The sequence below is a fragment of the Jaculus jaculus genome, chromosome 14 (assembly GCF_020740685.1).
Source record: "Jaculus jaculus isolate mJacJac1 chromosome 14, mJacJac1.mat.Y.cur, whole genome shotgun sequence".
Taxonomy (NCBI): domain Eukaryota; kingdom Metazoa; phylum Chordata; class Mammalia; order Rodentia; family Dipodidae; genus Jaculus; species Jaculus jaculus.
In genome coordinates, this window is record NC_059115.1 from 52,207,431 (window position 1) to 52,227,421 (window position 19,991).

The 19,991-nt window shown below is 36.6% G+C and overlaps 1 protein-coding gene across 2 annotated transcripts in view; it reads right to left on the reverse strand.

Moving 5' to 3' along the window:
* Slc12a2 (solute carrier family 12 member 2) overlaps positions 1-19,991 on the reverse strand; it is a 108,873-nt gene that overhangs the window by 33,647 nt on the left and 55,235 nt on the right. For both annotated transcript variants that reach the window (XM_045133572.1, XM_045133571.1), the window contains exons 11-14: positions 5,663-5,770; positions 4,040-4,163; positions 2,917-3,018; positions 1,038-1,193 (exon numbers count right to left, since the gene is read on the reverse strand). In XM_045133572.1, coding sequence (XP_044989507.1) covers positions 1,038-1,193; positions 2,917-3,018; positions 4,040-4,163; positions 5,663-5,770 — 490 coding nt within the window. The remainder of the gene's footprint in view (positions 1-1,037; positions 1,194-2,916; positions 3,019-4,039; positions 4,164-5,662; positions 5,771-19,991) is intronic.

Genomic DNA, 19,991 nt, shown 5'->3' on the forward strand with positions numbered 1-19,991 from the left:
GATAACACTGAAAACATACTGTCACACAACTCAAAAGAATTTTTAAAAGCAAAACTTTTTTTCAAAAGTATTGCTTATATAACCAAAAGTCTAAAAGAAAGGAAGCAGATCTTAAATACAACAAATAGTTTCAAGTTATTTGAACGCAAAAATGTCCTTTAATATTGAACAAACAAGTTGGGTTTCAAATGATGATTTTAAACATGTCATAGACTTCTAAAATAGTTAAGACATAGTTCATTTGTTTTATTTCTAGAACCACTATTCTACTATAGAAATTCATTATTTTATATCTACATTAAAATATTTCATCACTGTTCAAAATGATTACCACCACTTTCATAATCTCCTGCTAATAAATTCCATTCAGTGTAAATTTTCCAAGCCTTTTTGGTCAAATCTTTTTTGTATACTTTGAACCAATCACTTTACATGGGCATATCCATACACATTACCAATATGGCACATGGGTAATCAAAATAATGATTTCCTGTTTGGGGAAGGATACTATGTTTTCTAGTATCCTGTGAATTCCATGCTACTAATTTCTGTCCTAAGAATTTAGCAGATAATATGCATGTATACTAACAGCTACCACAATACTGAAAATTGGAAATCTCCAAGGAATACTTTTAAGATGTATTGTAACAAAAAATTATATTCACTTATTCTTTTTCTAAAAATAGGATAAATCATATTTAATTCAGGGTAACAATGAAATTCCATAGCAATAAGGCTTAAGATAGTTGTTTATTGAAGCAACATCTGAAAAACAACAAAAACTATATATAATTGCAAAGTATTTTAACTTTTATTTACATAAGGAATTCTTCAAAGGTACAAAACAGATAGAGGCTGGGAAGACTGGTCAATAGTTAAAGGCAGCTATTTGCAAAAGCCTGACAGCCTGGCATTCATTCACAGGGACAAGGTCCTGGAGCGCGCATATACACACACACACACAAACAACAAATGATGTTTAACTATGGAAATCACATTTTCTAGCCTGAAATACTAAAATAGAAAAGGCTACTGACCTGGTTTTTTGTAGGTAACATAAATATACAGGCCAAGTACTATCACATAGGTTAGCAATGCAGCCCACCAGTTAATGACAAACATCACGATGCAACACAGAATTGCTCCAATCAGTGAAATCCACATGTTGTAGTACTTGAATGCAGGACGCCATCCTAGCAACAATGATTTGAAAGTCACTCAGATTCATCATCACCTTTAGACAGTGGTACACATTAAGTACAAAAAGCTGTCTTAATGTCTTTCACAGTGACAAAATCAAAATCGTTTGTATATTTATGGTTACTAACTTATTATAAAGATATAAAGCCATTTGTAGAGGAAAGTATAATACAAATTCTCTTTAAACTAAGGTGTAGACATCCTACACAGAAGTAGGAAGGACAATGCTACTATCTAATAAGGCCAGACTGTTCCTGATCACACCTCAACTTTATGGTTATGAAGATAATGTGTTCACATTATTCATCAATATGCACTTAAAAATGTACATCAATGCACCACACTCAATGCTCAGATCAGAGAAGATATAAAAAGAAGATAGTTATCAAACTAAGTCATAAGTAATGCAGCTTTATGCTATAATTTTAGCATGAGACATAAGTATATATAAGAATATTTATATAATGATATATATATTTATATATAACTATTTTCAAAACACATTAAAAATGTTTCAACATAACAGAAAAGGATGACTACAGAAACACATACCTTCCAATTTAATATTTTGAATTAAAATTACTCATAAAGTATTTGAAAATTTGCTGATTTATAGCATCACAGTCAAAGATATCTTAAAACTGGGTGCGATAATCCCAGCACTTGGGAGGGAGAGGCTGGAGGATCGCCATGAGTTCTAGGCCACCCTGAGACTACATAGTGAAATCCAGGTAAGCTTGGGCTACAGTGAGTCCCTACTTCAAAAAACCAAAATTTTATGCTGGGCATAGTGGCACATGCCTTTAATCCCAGCACTCAGGAGGAGTGCTACTCAGGTAGGAGGATCACTGTGAGTTCAAGGCTACCCTGAGATTGCATAGTGAATTCCAGGTCAGCCTGAGCTAGAGTGAAACCCTACCTCAAAAAACCAAAAAAAAAAAAAAAAAAAAAAAATATTAGGGAGCCAGGTGTGGTGGCGCATGCCTTTAGTCCCAGCACTTGGGAGGCAGTTAGTTAGGAGAATTCCTGTGAGTTCGAGGCTATCCTGAGACTACATAAGAGAATTTCAGGTCTGCCTGGGCTAGAACGAGACCCTACTTCAAAAAGGCCAACCCCCGCCCCCAAAAAACTGGGAACTGGGTGCAGTGGGTCATGCCTTTAATCCTAACACTTGGGTGGCAGAAGTAGGAAGATCGCCAAGAGTTTGAGGACACCCTGAGACTACATAGTGAATTCCAGGTCAGCCTGAGCTAATGTGGGACTCTTACCTCAGAAAAAAAAAAGGGGGGGGGAACCTGGGCAGATAACAATGATATTCAGGAGTACCATGTGTGCTTAAGCATGTATGAAGAGGCCCTGAGATCCATCCTTAGCGCCAAACTGAAAATCAAACATGGAAAATTTAATAATATGATCATAATAATGGTCTTAAAAATGAAATAAAATCAGGTAAATAGATAGTAAAAATAGTTTTAAAAAACTGAATAAACCTTTAACTTGATTAATAATACTATTTTAAATGCTTTGAAGACAAAAAATATATTATCAGTGTTCTTCATGATAAAGAGCTTTGAAAAATGAATCTAACTTAAAGGAAAACAGCATTAATGAGCTAATTCCACACATACTAACTTAAAGGATGGATAAAATTTCATTTTTCTCTGGAATCAAAGACATTTATGCATTTACAAAAGATTTATAAAAATGTATAATCACCTGGAGATTTTGCAAGTGATGCATGGAATACAGAAAAATTGATCAATGCATATGATGCAAGAAAGAAATTGGAGATAATCGGAGCAATAACATTCAGTTCAGCTGTTAAAAAAAGAGAGTTATATGTATCAACATCTAAAAACTAAATTCTGAATATATAATTTTTTAAATGGCATAATTAGCATCGTCAGGCCTACCATCTAGATTGAATCTATATTTAAATTTTGCCATAAATGCATTGTATGCTTTACTTAGAGAGATCAAACATAAACCATTTATAGCATGATTCCACATTCCAAATATTACTTCATATATGTGCATGTGTGTGTACAGTTTTGCCACACAGATGAAAGAGTGAGATGTAAAAGTTACATAATACTTCATGGCATTCTTCAATTTGAACTTTTTACATTTATTGCATCTCAATTTCTTTTACAAAGATACATGAAAACCAAGCTTGCTCATGTTACTCTATAATTTCATTCTTCTGTTAATTTAGTTTACACTATTGCTTTAATAATAGTAGAAATATACATACATATGTATAAAACAACCGAACTTTATAAAGGCAAGTTTTCCTAAAGTACATTATCTAGTAAACCATAGAAAACTTTACAAGATACTGCCAACCTATTCTGCAGAAGAAATTAAACTAAATACACACTTATCAGCATTATATGAGTTTCCATACTGCACCACAATTAATGGCACCATCAGACTTCTAAAGTCAACTAATCTGAGGGGGGCAGAGAAAATTCTTCACACACTTGTGTCCTCTAAGTATCCTCTTTAGCAGTGGAAACCCAAGGTTCACTTATGATCATAGACCAAAATGCATGTCAACATGGGCATAACTTTCCTGAGGCACACTTGCATGTTTTCCATACACTATCATCATCACATTTCTTTTAGGAACAAGCATGCAGGAGTTCCCTCTCTGGCCCTACTAGTGACTTAGTATTGAACAGCAGTGAATGGTAACTATAATTTGCAGATTCTTTCATCTGATTAGAAATTTATAATACCAAGCAAAGTCACATTTTATTAAGAGTTTAGAATTCCATGTTTACAGTTAATTCTATAAATGTACATTTTACATTAACATGTTATTTATATAACTAACCGATTAAGATGAATCCAAGTGCAATTAAGAATGTTAATATGTAACCTCGAAGTGGTTCATTATTTTTTCCATAACCTTTAGCAAACATCTGGAAAGCTGGGTAGATGTTGTCCTTACATAAAGCCTAATGAAAAAATGCAAACAATGGGATGAAATGCACCAAAATTAAGATATACAAATCAACTAACAATTACACTAGGTAATCCAGAATGGAAAACACATTTCTCATTTCAGATTTTTTTCTTTCCCATCTCACTGTGTAAAAGACCTACACCCTCCTCGTAAAGGACATTTGAACAGTTCAAACATCAGAAGGGTAGATGGTCTAGAATACTGCTTTTTCTGTATTAGCCATGCCATGTTGAAATTCTTTTATGAAGAAAACAAATCAGAGAAGCAGGCATGAAAATTCAAGTATAATAGGAACCAAATTGACAGAATGTTCAGTATCACACAGGTATATCGTATGGCTTAAGAAAACCAAGTAGAGGCTGGAAAGATGGCTCAGTGATTAAAGAGACTTGGTTGCAAAAACTCCTGGCCTGGGATTCAATTCCCAAGGTATACATGTAAACCAGAAGCAAAATGTGACACCTAGAAATTAAACCAAGTCCAGATCTGAAGCATAAAGCAGATGAAAATCCTGGTTATAAAACTTAAACACTTTTGGGCTGGAGAGATGGCTTAGCAGGCAAAAAAGTCCAGGTTTGATACCCCAGGACCCATGTAAGCCAGATGCATCAGGTGGCACATGTATTTGGAGCTTGTTTGCAGCAGCCCATTCTCTGTATCTGCCTTTCTCTCTCTCTCTCTCTCTCAAATAAGTAAATAAAGATAACAAAATTTTTTTTAATTTAACCATTTTTCTAGAAACACTACTTGACATTGTTTTAAAAATTACGCTCTAACTACATAGTGAATTCCAGGTCAGCATGGGTTAGAATGAGACCCTATCTTGAAAAAACAAAAATAAATAGATAAATAAATAAGTAAAAATTACACTCTACATCAGGTTTTTTATTGTTCTGTTTTGTTTTAATGTTCCCTTAAATAAAGCACTGCATGATTTCCAACTTGCAAAGAAAAATTATACTCTATTACTATTCTTACTGGCTTATTGTAACTACTATATTAAAAAGAAAACAAAAAAACAGCTTCCATTATTCAGTTTAGTAATAAAAATTATTTCCTAATCGGCATCAGATGTTTAATAATCACTAAACAGATAACGTTCATCTTATTTATTATTACACTCATAATAAATTAATGCAATGTGAAACACATTAGGCGTTAAAGTAACTGTAAAATAAAACACCTGGATTCACATCATGTTAACTAATAGGGTTGATTTATGGCTTGACTTATGCCCTTGGACTGTACTCCTACTATCTGACAAGAATTTATACTCATGATCAAAAGTCATCATTTTTAAGAAAGAGAATACCTTGACAGTAAGAAAATGCACAAATACATAAAATTTGTACCAATCTTGACATATGTACATTTCTTACACAAATCAGTTGACAGATGTAGTCAACTTGAAAACATGAAAAGTTTAAAATTTTAAAATATTACTTTACCATCCTCTTTCTTTAATAATGGTTGTATCATGAAAATACTTACTTGAAATATTTTTGGAGCACTCACAAGAGATGCTAATGCTGAAGAAAGTGTGGCTGAAAAGATACCTGCAGAAATTAAGGGAGCAAATCCTGACACCATGCTCATCACCTTAAATAAAAGATACAAAAATGGAAAATAAGTTGGATAACTTGAGAAGAACAAAGTATTACATACTCACAAGCTGATAATTCTAATAAAGGAAATTAATACCGAATAAGATTAATAACATGGTAAATAATGGCAATGGTAAATAAACCACAAATTTCTGAAACAGATTTACCACTAGCCTTTAAGAAAATCTTATTTTGTAAAATTTCAAATACACAGGGATGAACCACCAACTATCCATCACCTATTTTCAACCTGGGGCCAATCCATACATTATTTTGAAAAATGTCTCATATTTAAAGAATAAATGTTTAGCATGTATCTAGCAGGTAAAAGACTTGCAAACTGTCACCACACGATACTCCCACATGAAAGACCTATCACTCCTTCAGAGTATGTACAGTCAGCATTTAAATGACTTCACTTGCCCATCTTTTGTCATTTTTTAATTTGTTCAAATTAGCTCCAAAAAGCCCTAGATATTGGTTGATATGCCTTTTCAATATTTTCAATTTACATGTACGTCTTTCTTTAACTTAGTATTTCTATGCCATTCTCCAGAGATCCTATACTTTTGAGTATGTTAACTATGTCTCTATCAGTAACCCGACTTCTCTCATGCCTACTTCTAGTAAATTGTGGTTAGATGTATATGGTGCATCAGAAGTGAAGTATGGGCACAAGTCTGGCCAAGACACATACGCCTGATTTCTTGTGTTTAAAACACCTAGCTTTACTTAAAATACTTTGCCCTATGTCTTCTAGTGTATTTAAATATGATAAATTTATATCTAAAGGTCTTGAAGAAACAGCACTTATTTCTCTAAAAAGCTTGAAAAGATAAAACTTAAAAAATGCTTTTGTGGGGCTGGAGAGATGGCTTAGCGGTTAAGCGCTTGCCTGTGAAGCCTAAGGACCCCGGTTCAAGGCTCGGTTCCCCAGGTCCCACGTTAGCCAGATGTACAAGGGGGCGCAGGCGTCTGGAGTTCGTTTGCAGAGGCTGGAAGCCCTGGCGCGCCCATTCTCTCTCCCCCTCTATCTGTCTTTCTCTCTGTTTCTGTTAAAAAAAATTTTTAAAAAAATGCTTTTGTGTTCAGCTCTCCAGTAACAATTTAAATTTCACATATGCCATCCACTTTGCAAAACCATTATTTTTTCACAGTAATTAAAACAAGATTGCTTCTTCACTGCTTTTCAGCAAGCATCAAGATGTATGAGGTGCATAAGCCAGTTAAGACTACCATTGAGAAGCAGTGGGAGCTGTTGCTAATCACCTTGGATCAGCTCCAGCCAGCTGCCATGGAGGAGTGCTTCTGCTCACTCACAAGCAGCAGCAAGAACCTTGGAAACTACAGGGAATGGCTTATGCTCATGCATACCAACTGTACAATTAGAAGAACCTGAAGGACAGAATGTAGTAGACTAGAACTAGGCAGCCCAGGAACACCTCCACACAGCATTCCACAACCTGCCCTCCCCATTCGTGAGCACCAGAAACACTACAGATTACAGGAAGCCAAGGACCACTCCCCCCCACACTTCCTCCCTCCCCTGTCTCAATGTAGATAGGATGATCAGAACCACTGCCCAACCTAGACAGCTGAGACAAGCCAATAATTCAGCAAGGAGAGAACAGGTTTCAAAACTCAACAAAGTTGAGACAAAAACTCATCCTAAACATTAACTGGGCTGATTTACTTTGGGGCAATACATAGCCCAAAGCTGGGTATACAGATTTGAACAGAAGTGCTAATCACACCTCTCATGTGGAAGGCAGGTTGCTAGAGAAACAGCATAGGGAGGGAAGGAATTCAAAACTAATGCAGACATGCCGACTTGTTAGCTATGAATCACATTAATGTACTTTGTCTTTGAAAAAATCATTTGTGTGTTAGGGTTAAGTTCTGTCATCTTTCATATTTTATCTTTTCATCCACCCCTCCCCATAAATGTTGTTAGCAATGTAGCAGGATACAAAATTAACACAGAAATCAGTACCCTTCCTATATAACAATAACAAATTGCTAAGGATGAAATCAGGGAAAGACTCCTGTTCAATTACCTCAAAAACATGAATAACCTTAACCAAGGAAGTGAAAGACCTGCACAATAAAAGCTTTAGAATCAAAAGAGACACTAATTATTAAACACTAGGAAATGGAGAGGCTTCCTGTTACTTGATAAGAATCAATATTTTAAAAATGGCTATCTTATCAAAAGTAGTCTCTAAATTTAATATAATTTATATCAAATTCAAATGTTTTTCATTGAAATAAAAAAATTGACTAGGAAGCACAAAAGACCTAAGATAGACAAAGCAATTCTAGAGCAGCAATTATGAAAATCAGTGTGAAGGTTTCTCAAACTGTTAAAAATAGATCTAACACATGACCCAGCTATATAACACATCTAGGGAGATACTCTAAGAACTCCAATTTTGAGGTATTTGTTCATTTATGTTTATTTCTACTCTATTCACAATAGGGAGGAAATGGAACCAGCCTAGATACCCATCATTGACGATGAATGAAGAAGATGCTGTACATATATACAATGGAGTTTTAGTCACTTGTGAAGAAAAATGAAATTATAAAATTTTCAGGAAAATAGATGGCACTGGAAAAATATTTCACTATGTAGGGTAACCCAGGCTCAGAAAGACAAATGGCACATGTCATTTCTCACATATAAATGCTATCTTTGAATTACTTGATTTTTATGTAAACTGGAATAAGAGTAGTAGAGGCCAGGAAGCTACAAACGGGACCCAGGAGGAAACGGGAAGTAGGGCTTAATGGTAGGAAAGAATAGATTTTTATGTAGAAGGTATGAATACTGGGGTAGAAAGATCCAAGTAAGGTCATGGGAGTGGGGTGGAGGAGAAGAGAGCGTATGGGAAGGATTAGACAAACTAAAAAGGTTAGGAATACCATATGGAAAACTATTTGCTAGTTAATTAAAAGTATGTAACTCATAAAAGAAAGTTTGGGCAGAATTACGCTGTGGCAGAGGATAATGCTGCAACCAGAAGCTGTAAGTTGTTATAAGAAAATCACAGTTACCAGGAGTGGTAACTCCTGATTTGATGGTCTGGAAGGTTCTGGAGGCTCCCAAATTGATATAGGCTATTGCCAATGTTCTTGACTGTGCACCAGAATATGGTAAGGCCATATTGATGAAGACACTATATGGTTTAGTTGCAGAGCACAGAGAAACGAAAGCCTCCTCTACTGCACAGCTGTCATAGTACTGTTAGATGTTAAGCAGGTTGCTGGGGGAGAAAAGTCATCAACAGTCTTAACCAGCAGCTAACTTTTTTTTTTTTTTTTTCTTTGGTTTTTCAAGGTAGGTTCTCACTCTAGCTCAGGCTAACCTGGAATTCACTATGTAGCCTCAGGGTGGCCTCGAATTCATGGTGATCCTCCTGCCTCTGCCTCCTGAATGCTGGGATTAAAGGCGTGTGCCACCACGCCTGGCTAGCAGCTAATATTTTTAGTGGCAATGGTTGAGTCAAAAGCTTCAGAGGACATTAAGATGTAGAAATATAGTTAAGAAATTACATAAAACTCAAAATTAAAGCCCAATAAGCTATCCCCAAATCACTTAATTCCCTTAAATATGAAATAAATTAAATGTTAAGTAGCATTATAAAGTGGGTCTTCAGCTATAGCACTCCTAGGCATATATCCTAAGGACTCATTTCCTTAGAAGTACATGCTCAACCATGTTTATTGCTGTTCAATTTATAATAGCTGGGAAATGGAACCAGCCTAGATGTCCCTCAACTGATGAGTGGATAATGAAGATGTGGCACATTTATACAATGGAGTTCTACTCAGCGGTAAAGAAAAATGAAGCTATGAAATTTGCAGAAAAATGGACCTGGAAAGGATTATACTAAGTGAGGTAACCCAGGCCCAGAAAGCCAAGTGCCACATGTTCTCCCTCATATGTGGATCCTAGCTGCAGGTGACTGGGCTTATGCGTGAGAATGAAAATACTTAGTAGCAGAGGCCAGTAAGTTAAAAAGGAGACATAAAGGGAAGAGAAAGGAAGGGAGGAGGGTACTTAATAGGTTGATATTGTATATATTTAAGTACAATGATTGTTATGGCAAGGTAATATGATGGAGAATGGAATTTCAAAGGAGAAAGTGTGGGGCGGGAGGGAGGGAATTACCATGGGATATTTTTTTTATAATCATGGAAAACGTTAATAAAAATTTAAAAAATAAAAATAAAATAAAATAAAGTGGGTCTTATAATTTATAATAGTGATACGAAGTTCTATTCTGCTTAGTCATGTTCTACTGACTAGGCTTCATTCTTCAAATAGCAAATGACTGACATTATTACAGGATTTACCCCACCATTTTATATTCATTTATGCAGCGGTAAAAATTTTGTAAAACATAAAAAAATAAAATTTTGCTTACTTAAATTAAAAAAGGGGCTTCACTTGAATGCGTCTGTAACAGAGTTGATAAAGACAACATAGTTCTGTTATTTCTAGACAACAAGAGAACTCTGACTGGCATTTGCAGTCACTGGGCAGAGACCAATGTTTGTGCCTTTCATACACAATATCACTATCAGAACTGGCCTCAATCATTAGCTCAACATGAATACTTTCTTTCATTCCTACAATTCTGCCTAATCTCGTGATTAGAAAACACAAACTTCTATTACATAATACAGTCCCAATAATTAAAATGACCAAAGGCAGTCAATTGCCTGAGGATATACCAGAGGAAATAAAATGTTATAAAACTTTTAGTTTAAAATTTATAAGAAGTACAATATTATATACAGTACCAAGTTCTGAAAATATTCAGATTCTCAATTGTTCTGTTATGTTTGTTTTACTGGAAAAACTTTTTCACTTGGAATAAGCATAACCCTATATTCTATAAGTTTGCCAAAACATTTTGTATCAATCTCCTGCATTTACATCTTTGTAGTCTTTCTACTATATCAGTAGAAAACAACTATCAGAATTCCCTCATATAGTCTTTTCCTGGTTTCTAAAAGCTTTCAAATTCAACTGACTAAAAATTCTTTTCATTTTCAATATCTCAATAGAGATCAATAACAAGTAGCAAAAGAACTGGTATATCCAGAAATTTGACTAACAGTAACCTTAAGTACTTTTTTAAGCATACACTCAGAATTAAATTCTATGGTTTGGTACAGCATGACTTAATGGGGCACTGTCTAGTTAAATAGCATTACTATTAAAACTTTTTAGCATTGTTTCATTTACTTTCTCGTCATTTTAAACAGTATTTGCATCATGTGCAAGCACAGAGAAATACAGAAAACAGAGGCAGAGAGAACGGGTGCACCAGGCCCTCCAGCCACTACAAATGAACTCCAGATGCATGTGTCCCTTTGTGCACACGGCTTTATGTGGGTACTGGGGAATCAAGTCCAGATTATTTGGCTTTGCAGGCAAGCATCTCAACTACTGATCAATCTCTCCAGCCCTCTCCTCTGTTTTTTTGAGCCAAGTCTCACTCTTATACTCTACTAGACTGGCCAGAAACTTGCTATGTAAACAGGATGGTCTTGAGCTCAGCAATACACTTGGATCAGGCTCTAAATGGGCTGAAGAGATGGTTTAGCAATTAAGGTGATTGCCTGCAAAGCCTAAGGACCCAGGTTCGACTCCCCAGTACCAATATAAGCCAGATGTATCTCACAGAACATGCATCTCGAGTTCATATGCAGTGGCTAAAGTCCATTCTGTCTAATAAATAAATTAATTCAATTAAAATATGTAAAAAAGAACATTTACATAAAGCAACTTTGGGAACATCACTGATTACAAAGAACCTAAAACACAAAGACATATCCTGAAAAAGGATAATGTAATAGTATTCTGATATGTAAAAGAATTAATTTGATGACTTCCGGGTAAGATAGTAGCCATGCAAGGCAGCCTAGGGAGAGAAAAAAAAGCAAAGAAACAGAAAAATACACTATTCTACCAAAAAGTGAAGGTGTATAAATTATTATCAACCACAGCAGAGAAGTAGGAGCAACTCAGATCTTCCAGAAAGGAGGAAACCAGCCAGAATCACACCAAGGCGCCAGCAGCCCAGGTCCACTTGCCTGCCCACTCATGCGCCCAGCACCGAGCTGCAGGAGCAGAAATGAGGCGGAAGGGCTTTCCACTCATATCAGCCTCCTCCCAAAGTCAAGAAACCTGAAGGTGAAGGTGGCAGGGACCAGCTGAGTACCTGCTGATGGAGATCACAAATGGGACCAGCTGAAGGTTCCAGCACAACTCTGGGCGTCCTACAGTCTCCCATGCCCCAACTGCCAGTGCCAAGGCGAAACCACCAGAGAACTCACTTATCCACCGCACCCCCCACCCCCACCCAGGGCCTCCAGCTCAGAGGATCAGAACAAATACAGCACAACAGAGAAGGATCCAGGTAGGCACTCAGCACTGGTGAGATTGGAAGTCATAGCAAAAGGTAAAGGGGCCTACTTACACAAAGGCAGGTACACACACCTGCACTGGAAGTGCTAATCTCTCTTTCCATGTCAGGGCAGGTTATGTGTTACATATTCTTGATAGGCTTTACCATTCTCAAATAAGCTGGACACTGGTGTTGACTATTGTTGCCTTAGATGCTTCCAGACTTATAGGGCCTTTGTCTTTTTCTTCTGTCATTATTGGGGGCAGGGTCTGACTCAGCCCCAAGTTGACCTGGAAACCAGCAGACCAGAAATCTCAATGCCCCAGCTGACAGGATTAAGGGTGTGGAGCAACACACACCCTCACATATTTTGGCTTTATTAGATTATCTGTTTTATTCCTCACTCTTGCATACTCTATGCAGGTTTCAATTAAACGTGTATATTGCTCGGTAGAATTTTAGAATTTGCCAGTAAATTGCCCCACCCAGTCTACTAGAACACTTGAATAGCAGGCAAACTCAACAATTAGGGTCACTTCTGCCATTTCTCTTATAAGAGCTACACATGGCACCCTGAAGATATAAAAAGTTGGATTTACACAGCTAAGAACACTGCAGATAATTAAATCACCCAGGCATCAATTTAACTCAAGATACAAAATTCTCTACATTACAATACAATAAACACAAAAATATCAAAACAATACAATCCCAACAAAATTATAAATCCACCAGAAGTGGCATCCACTGAGGGTTTTAGATAAAATGCCTGACAAAGATTTAAAAAAAAAACAACAACTCTATCCATCCTCAAAGAAATCAAAGGAACCAAAGAAGAAAACAAACACCTGAAGGAATCCTAAGAGAACATAGGAAATTAACTTAATGAAATAAGGAGATCAATACAAACATGAATAAGGAAATGGAAACAATGAAAAGATACCAGTAAGAACCTTTAAAAATGAAAAACAGATTAAGTCAAATAGAAAACTCTGTAAAAAGTTTCACCAGTAGAATGGATCAGGGAAAAGAGAGAATATCTAAACCAGAAGACCAGAAAGCAGATCTAATACAGTCCAACACAGAGAAAACAAGTTAATAGGAAGGCATGAATGGGCATTTCTAGACATTTGGGACACTATGAAGAGATCAAACAAGAATTCAGGGCATAGTAGAAGGAGAAGAATTTCACTCCAAAGGCACAGCAGGTATTTTCAACAAAATCATAGAAAACTTATCCCAAACAGGGCAAGTGATGCTACAGATTTAAGAATCCTATAAAACACCAAACAGACAGTATCAGGAAGGAACCTCTCACTGTCATATTATAGGGAAACTATGAAACACACAAATGAAATATACTGAAAGCAGTTAGAGAGAAAAATCAAGTCACATACAAAGGTAAACCCATCAGAGTAACAGGAGGTTAGTCAACAGAAACTTTAAAAGCCAGAAAGGCTTGGAATGGTGTATTACAAGTTCTGAAAGATAACAACTGTCAACCAAGATTAAATTATCCTGAAAAACTATCCATTCAAATAGATGGAGAAATAAGGACATTCTACAACAAAAACAAGCTAAAGAAATATATAACCATCTCCACATAAAATGCTTGAAAGGGCCATCTACGCTGAAAAGAAAGAGAAGTATACACATAAGGGAAGAGGAAAAAAATAAACCATACTCAAATAACAAGTAATACCAAAGAGTAAAGGAAAAACCAGAAGAACTATATAAAACAAGAAGAATGGCAAGAATAAATACATAGCTTTCAATAATAACTAAGTATCAATGGCCTCAATATCTCAACCAAAAGACACAGGTTTGCAGATTGGGTTAAAAAGCAGGATCCTATGATTTGTTGCCTCTAAGAAATCACTTTTCCCTAAAAGACTGACACTATTTTAGGGTGAAAGGCTAGAAAACAGTGTTTCAAGAAAATGGGCCTAGGAAACAATCAAGTGTCACTATCCTAATACCTGACAGGGTAGACTTAAAAAACAAACATTAGCTAGGAAATTCTTCTTTGGTCAGTTCATATTGATTAAAGGCACACTCCAAAAGAAAGACATTACAATCCTAAACATATATGTACTTAACATGGGGGCTCCCTACAAAGACTATTAGAGTTAAGGACACCAAACACAGTTGTAGTGGGTGATTTCAATACCTGACACTCATCAATTGACAGCTCATCCTGGCAAAAAATAAACAGACATCTGGATTAAAGGAGGTCACAGAACAAATGGACCTAACAGGTATCTATAGAACATTTCATCCAAATGCTACAGAATATACATTGTTTTCACATGGAACATTCTCTAAAATAGACCATGCATTAGGACACAAAGCAAACCTTAACAAATACAGAAAGACTGAATTAATGACCACAATGGAATTAAACTACAAAGTATCATGGAAACTAAACAATACACAACAAAATGATGAATGGGTCAATAAAGAAATCAAGAAGGAAATCAAAATATTCATAGAATCAAATGATAATGAGAACACACATACCAAAACTTTTGGGACACAATGAAAACATTCCAGAAAAGAAAATTTATTCCTTTAAGTTCCTATATTAAGAAATTCATCAAGCCCTTGGAGGGAACACCTGAATCACAAAGCCCTGGAGAGGGTATGATGAAGACTAACCTTATTCTTCTCTCCTGTTTTTTTTTTTTTCTCTCTCTCCCTATTCTATCTCTTTTACATTAATTATCTTTTTCTTCCTTATATTAGGTACTGGCCTGTAACTCCCAGTACTAGCATGTGGCTAACATCCACAGTGAGCTGTTGATCAGAGAGACTTAACAAGGTTTCTCGAAAGAAGATAGATTTCTGTCAGAATACTCGATGACCTACCAAAGGGTACTAGTAAGACCCTACTGCCTAAAACACCATATTCTGTTGGTAGGGAACATGGAGTGACCTGGCTGGAATCTGTAAGAGAGTCAGTCCCCAAACAGTTAGCTCATCTAGTGCAGAAAGTGCTACAGGAGCGAATGAAGGAAAATGACCAACATCTGTCCAAGCAACTCATGGTCTAAACTACTCAGCAGCAAACAACCTGACGTTGTGCTCACCCAAGTACAATAATGGTGCATAGCCATGCTGGGAAACCAACTGTTCCTGATTTGGCTAACTGATCTACTCAGTGGAACAGAACCCACAGGTGGAGCTGGGAATCAAGTCAGAACCATATCAAAAAATGAGCCTGTTCTCTATTATCAAGCTCCCACCAATTGTGGGCTACAAGAGGGCCTACACCTATTAAATTCTCTCTAAAATAATAATGTCTACCACATTTATCTGGCACTAACTTCACTCTATAAAACTAAGAGTAACTGGGGAAATGAGCAAGAGTGCTGATTTCTTGGTGAACCTGGTACCAGCACAAGGGTGAAAGAGACACAGAGAACACAGAACTCCTACCAAACCAGATAGCCAGAGACACAGAGGCTCCAAAGACCTCATTACTGAAGCAACCTAAAATGAACCCAACATGGCTCAGGGGAAATTCACGAAAGAATGCAATAGCCACATGTGGGGTCATTATGCACAAAGACATTGCTTCTTTCCCATAACTGATGGCTACTCTCACAATGCATGACCCACATTCCATAATGCAGAGGGGAGGAAGACAGGGAAAAGGATAACAATGGTACCAACATGACTGTATACTCTGTGTACATAACTAATAAAAAAATTAGAAAGTCACAAGTAAACTACTTAATGCTTCACCTTAAGGCCTTGGAAAAAGAAGAACAAGGCAAACCAAAAATCATTACACAGGAACAAATAAAGATTAGGGCAGAATTTCATGAAATACAAACCAAAAAAAATAATCCAAAGAATCAATGAAACAAAGAGTTGGTTCTTTGAAAAGATAAACAAGATTGATAAACCATTAGCAAATCTGACCAAAAGAAAAAGACACAAATCAATAAAATTAAGAGATGAAAAGGGCACCAGTACAACAGATTATGCCGAAGAAATTCAGAAAATCATAAAGACATACTTTAAGGACATATACTCCACTAAGTTTAAAAATATGAAATAAATAAATAAATAAAAATCTGAAAGAAATCAGTTGATTTCCTTGATTTATATGACCTAGCAAAGTTAAATCAAGAGATTAACTACTTATCTAGGTGAGACCCTATTAACAGTATATATATATATATACTGTTTTATATATATATATATATATATATATATATATATATATATATATAAAAACTCCCAATTAAAGTAGGTCCAGGTGCAGATAGATTCACTGGTGAATTTTACCATACCTTAACAGAAGAACTAAAAGCAATGCTTCTCAAACTTTTCCATAAAATAGAAAAGAAATTCTACCAAACTCTTTCTACAAAGCCAACATTACCTTGATACTAAAACTAGACAAAGACAGATCAAAAAAGGAAAATTACAGGCCAATCTCCCTCATGAACATAGACACATAGACAAAAGTTCTCAACAAAATACTGACAAACAGAATACATCAGAAGGATCATTCACCCCAATCAAGTAGGCTTTATCCCAGAGATACAGGGATGGTTCAACATATGCAAATCGGTAATACACTATATAAATGGGCTGAAGGACAAAAATCACATGATCACCTCAATAGACGCAGAAAAGGCATTTGACAAATCCAACATTCTTTCATTATAAAAGTCCTACAGGGGAACTGGGAACAGAAGGAACATATCTCAACATAACAAAGGCTATTTATGACAAACCTACAGCCAACATAATGCTGAATGGGGAAAAACTTTAAACTTTTCCACTAAAATCAGAAGTAAGACAATGGTGTCCACTATCTCCAACTTTTTTTTAATATAGTACTGGAGGTCTTAGCTATAGCAATAAAGGAAGAGACAGACATAAAAGAGATACAATGGGAAAGAAAGAGATGAAATTATCATATTTGCATAAGATATGATTCCTTACAAAAAGAACCCTGAAGACTCTACCAGCAAACTGTTAGAGCTGATAAACACATTTAGCACTGTAGCAGGATACAAAATAAACACACAGAAATCAGTAGCCTTCCTATATATTAACAACAAAAATGCTGAGGATAAAATCAGGGAATCACCACTCCCATTCACAATTGCCCCCCCCCCCCAAAAAAAACCTAGGAAACTGGGGAATAGAAAGACATCCCTCGTTTTTGGATTGGAGAATCAATATTGTGACAATGTCGATCTCATCAAAACCAATCTACACATTTAATGCAATCCCCATTACAATTTCAATGGCATTTTTCAAAGAAATACAAAAACAATCCTAAAATTCATTTGGAAGCACAAAAAACCTCTAATAACCAAAACAAATTTAAGCAAAAAAATAAAAAGCAGGGGGGCTGGTGGTATCACCATACCTAATTTTAACCTGTATTACAGATCCACAGTAACAAAAACAGCATGGTACTGGCACAAAAGCAAACATGCTCCCCCCAGACACAAAATGGCCTGGATATCCATGACCTCACAGTGCTTGACACTACCTACACAAGGCCATCATAATAGGAGGGAAAGATCATGACAACAAATAAGAGAGAGACTGATTAAGATGGGGAAAGTGGGAGGAGGGAGGGCATTACTAGGGGATATTTTTTATAATCATGGAAACTGTTAATAAAAAATAAATTAAGCTGGGTGTGGTGGTGCACGCCTTTAATCCCAGCACTCGGGAGGCAGAGGTACGATCGCTGTGAGTTTGAGGCCACCCTGAGAATCCATAGTGAATTCCAGGTCAGCCTGGGATACAGTGAGACCCTACCTCGAAAAAACAACAAACAAACAAAAAATATTTTAAAAAAGGAAAAAAAGAACAGACATGCAGATCAATGGAACAGAATAGAGGACCCAGATGTAAGTCCAGGTAGCTATAGCCACCTGATCCTCAGGGGGAGTGGAGGGAGACAAAAATACTCATTGGAGAAAAGACAGCCTCTTCAACATCTGGTGCTGGGAAAAATGAGTATCTATACATAGAAGGATGAAAACAGTTCCTTATTTATCTCCCTGCACCAGAATTAGGTCCAAATGCATCAAAGAACTTAATATCAGACCTGAAACTCTGAAACTGCTAGAGGAAAAAGTAGGGGGAACCCTTCAACATCTTGGCGTAGGCAATGACTTTCTGAATATAACCCTGTCTTTCCAGGAAATGAAACCACTAATCAACCACTGGGACCCCATGAAATTACAAAGATTTGTACAGCAAAAGACACTGTGGGTAGAGCAAAGAGACAAACCTACAGAATGGGAGAAAATCGTTGCCTGCTCTACATCTGAGAAAGGACTAATATCTAGGATATACATAGGACTCAAAACACCAAATAATAAGAATTCAAACAACCCAATTAAAAAATGGGCTATGGAACTAAATAGAGAGTTCCCAAAGAAGAAATACAGATGGCCTATAAACATATCCTTAGTCATGAGGGAAATTCAAGTTAAAACTACTTTGAGATTCTATATTACTCTGTCAGAATGGCTGTTATCAATGAAACAAATGACAGAAGCTGGCAAGGAAGTGAAAAAAGAGGAACCCTTCTACACTGTTGGTGGGAATGTAATCTGGTACAGCCACTGTAGAAATCTGTGTGAAGGTTCCTGAGACAGCTGAAAATAGATTTAACATATCACCAAGCTATACCACTCCTAGCCATATATCCTAAGGACTCCTTGTAGTACCTAAGAGATACTTGCACATCCATGTTTATTGCTGATCTATTCATACAGGTAGGAAATGTAACCAGCCTAGATGTTCCTCAACTAATGAGTGGATAATAAAAATGTGATAACATTTATATTAAATGAAGTTCTATTCAGTGGTAAAGAAAAAATAAATTATGGACTTTGCAGGGAAATGGATAGACCTGGAAACAATTATACTTACTGAGGTTACCGAGGCCCAAAGAGCCAAGTACCACCCACATGTTCTCTCTCATATATGGATCTTAGCTACAAATGTTTGGACTTGTGAGTTGGAATAAAATCAGTAGCAGAGGCCAGTAAGCTAGAAAGGGGCTATGAGAGAGGGAGGAGAGGGGAGAACTTAAGGGGATGATATTGTATATATGTAAGCAGATGAACAGATTATTGGAATTATTGGGGGTGCAAAGGCCTAAGGGAGGCCAGGAGAAGAGATTGAGTAAAGTAAGAATGGGGGGAGAATTAATCAAAATCTAAGAGGGTATGAATAACTCATATTTTTTTGGGCAATGGAGCACCAAAATCCTTATCTTATTACTAGAAAATCTTCAGTGTCAGGGGTGGGATACCTTCCAGTAAATTGTTTGCCCAGGGAAATCCCTGATGCTCCCAAAAACATTACAGGCCATTTCTGAATCACCAGGAAGAGATGACAAGAAATAACTGCTGAAGACTCTACATGCTTGGGCTGTTAAGTTCACTGAGAAATCTTGCTGGAGCTGAGCTGAAAACCTCCTTCATGTAGGACAGCTGACAGAAAGCTGGAAAAAGCTACACTGTATACAGCTCCATGGGTGTGATAGTTAAGGTGTTGTCAACTTGATCTGTTTAGTAATCCACAGGCTGCTTCTAGGAAGGATCAACTAAAGGAGGAGGTCTTTCTCCCAGGGTGAGCCCTTCCCCCAGAGTGGGCGGTCCCGCTCAGAGAGGGACTTGATATAAGGAAGCTCTGGGTAGAAGAGTTTCCTTTTTTTTTCCTTCCTTCCTTCCTTCCACTTGGCTGCCGGAGCTGCTCCCTACCTTCTAGCGTGGATTGAAGACCAGTGCGGACTAAAGA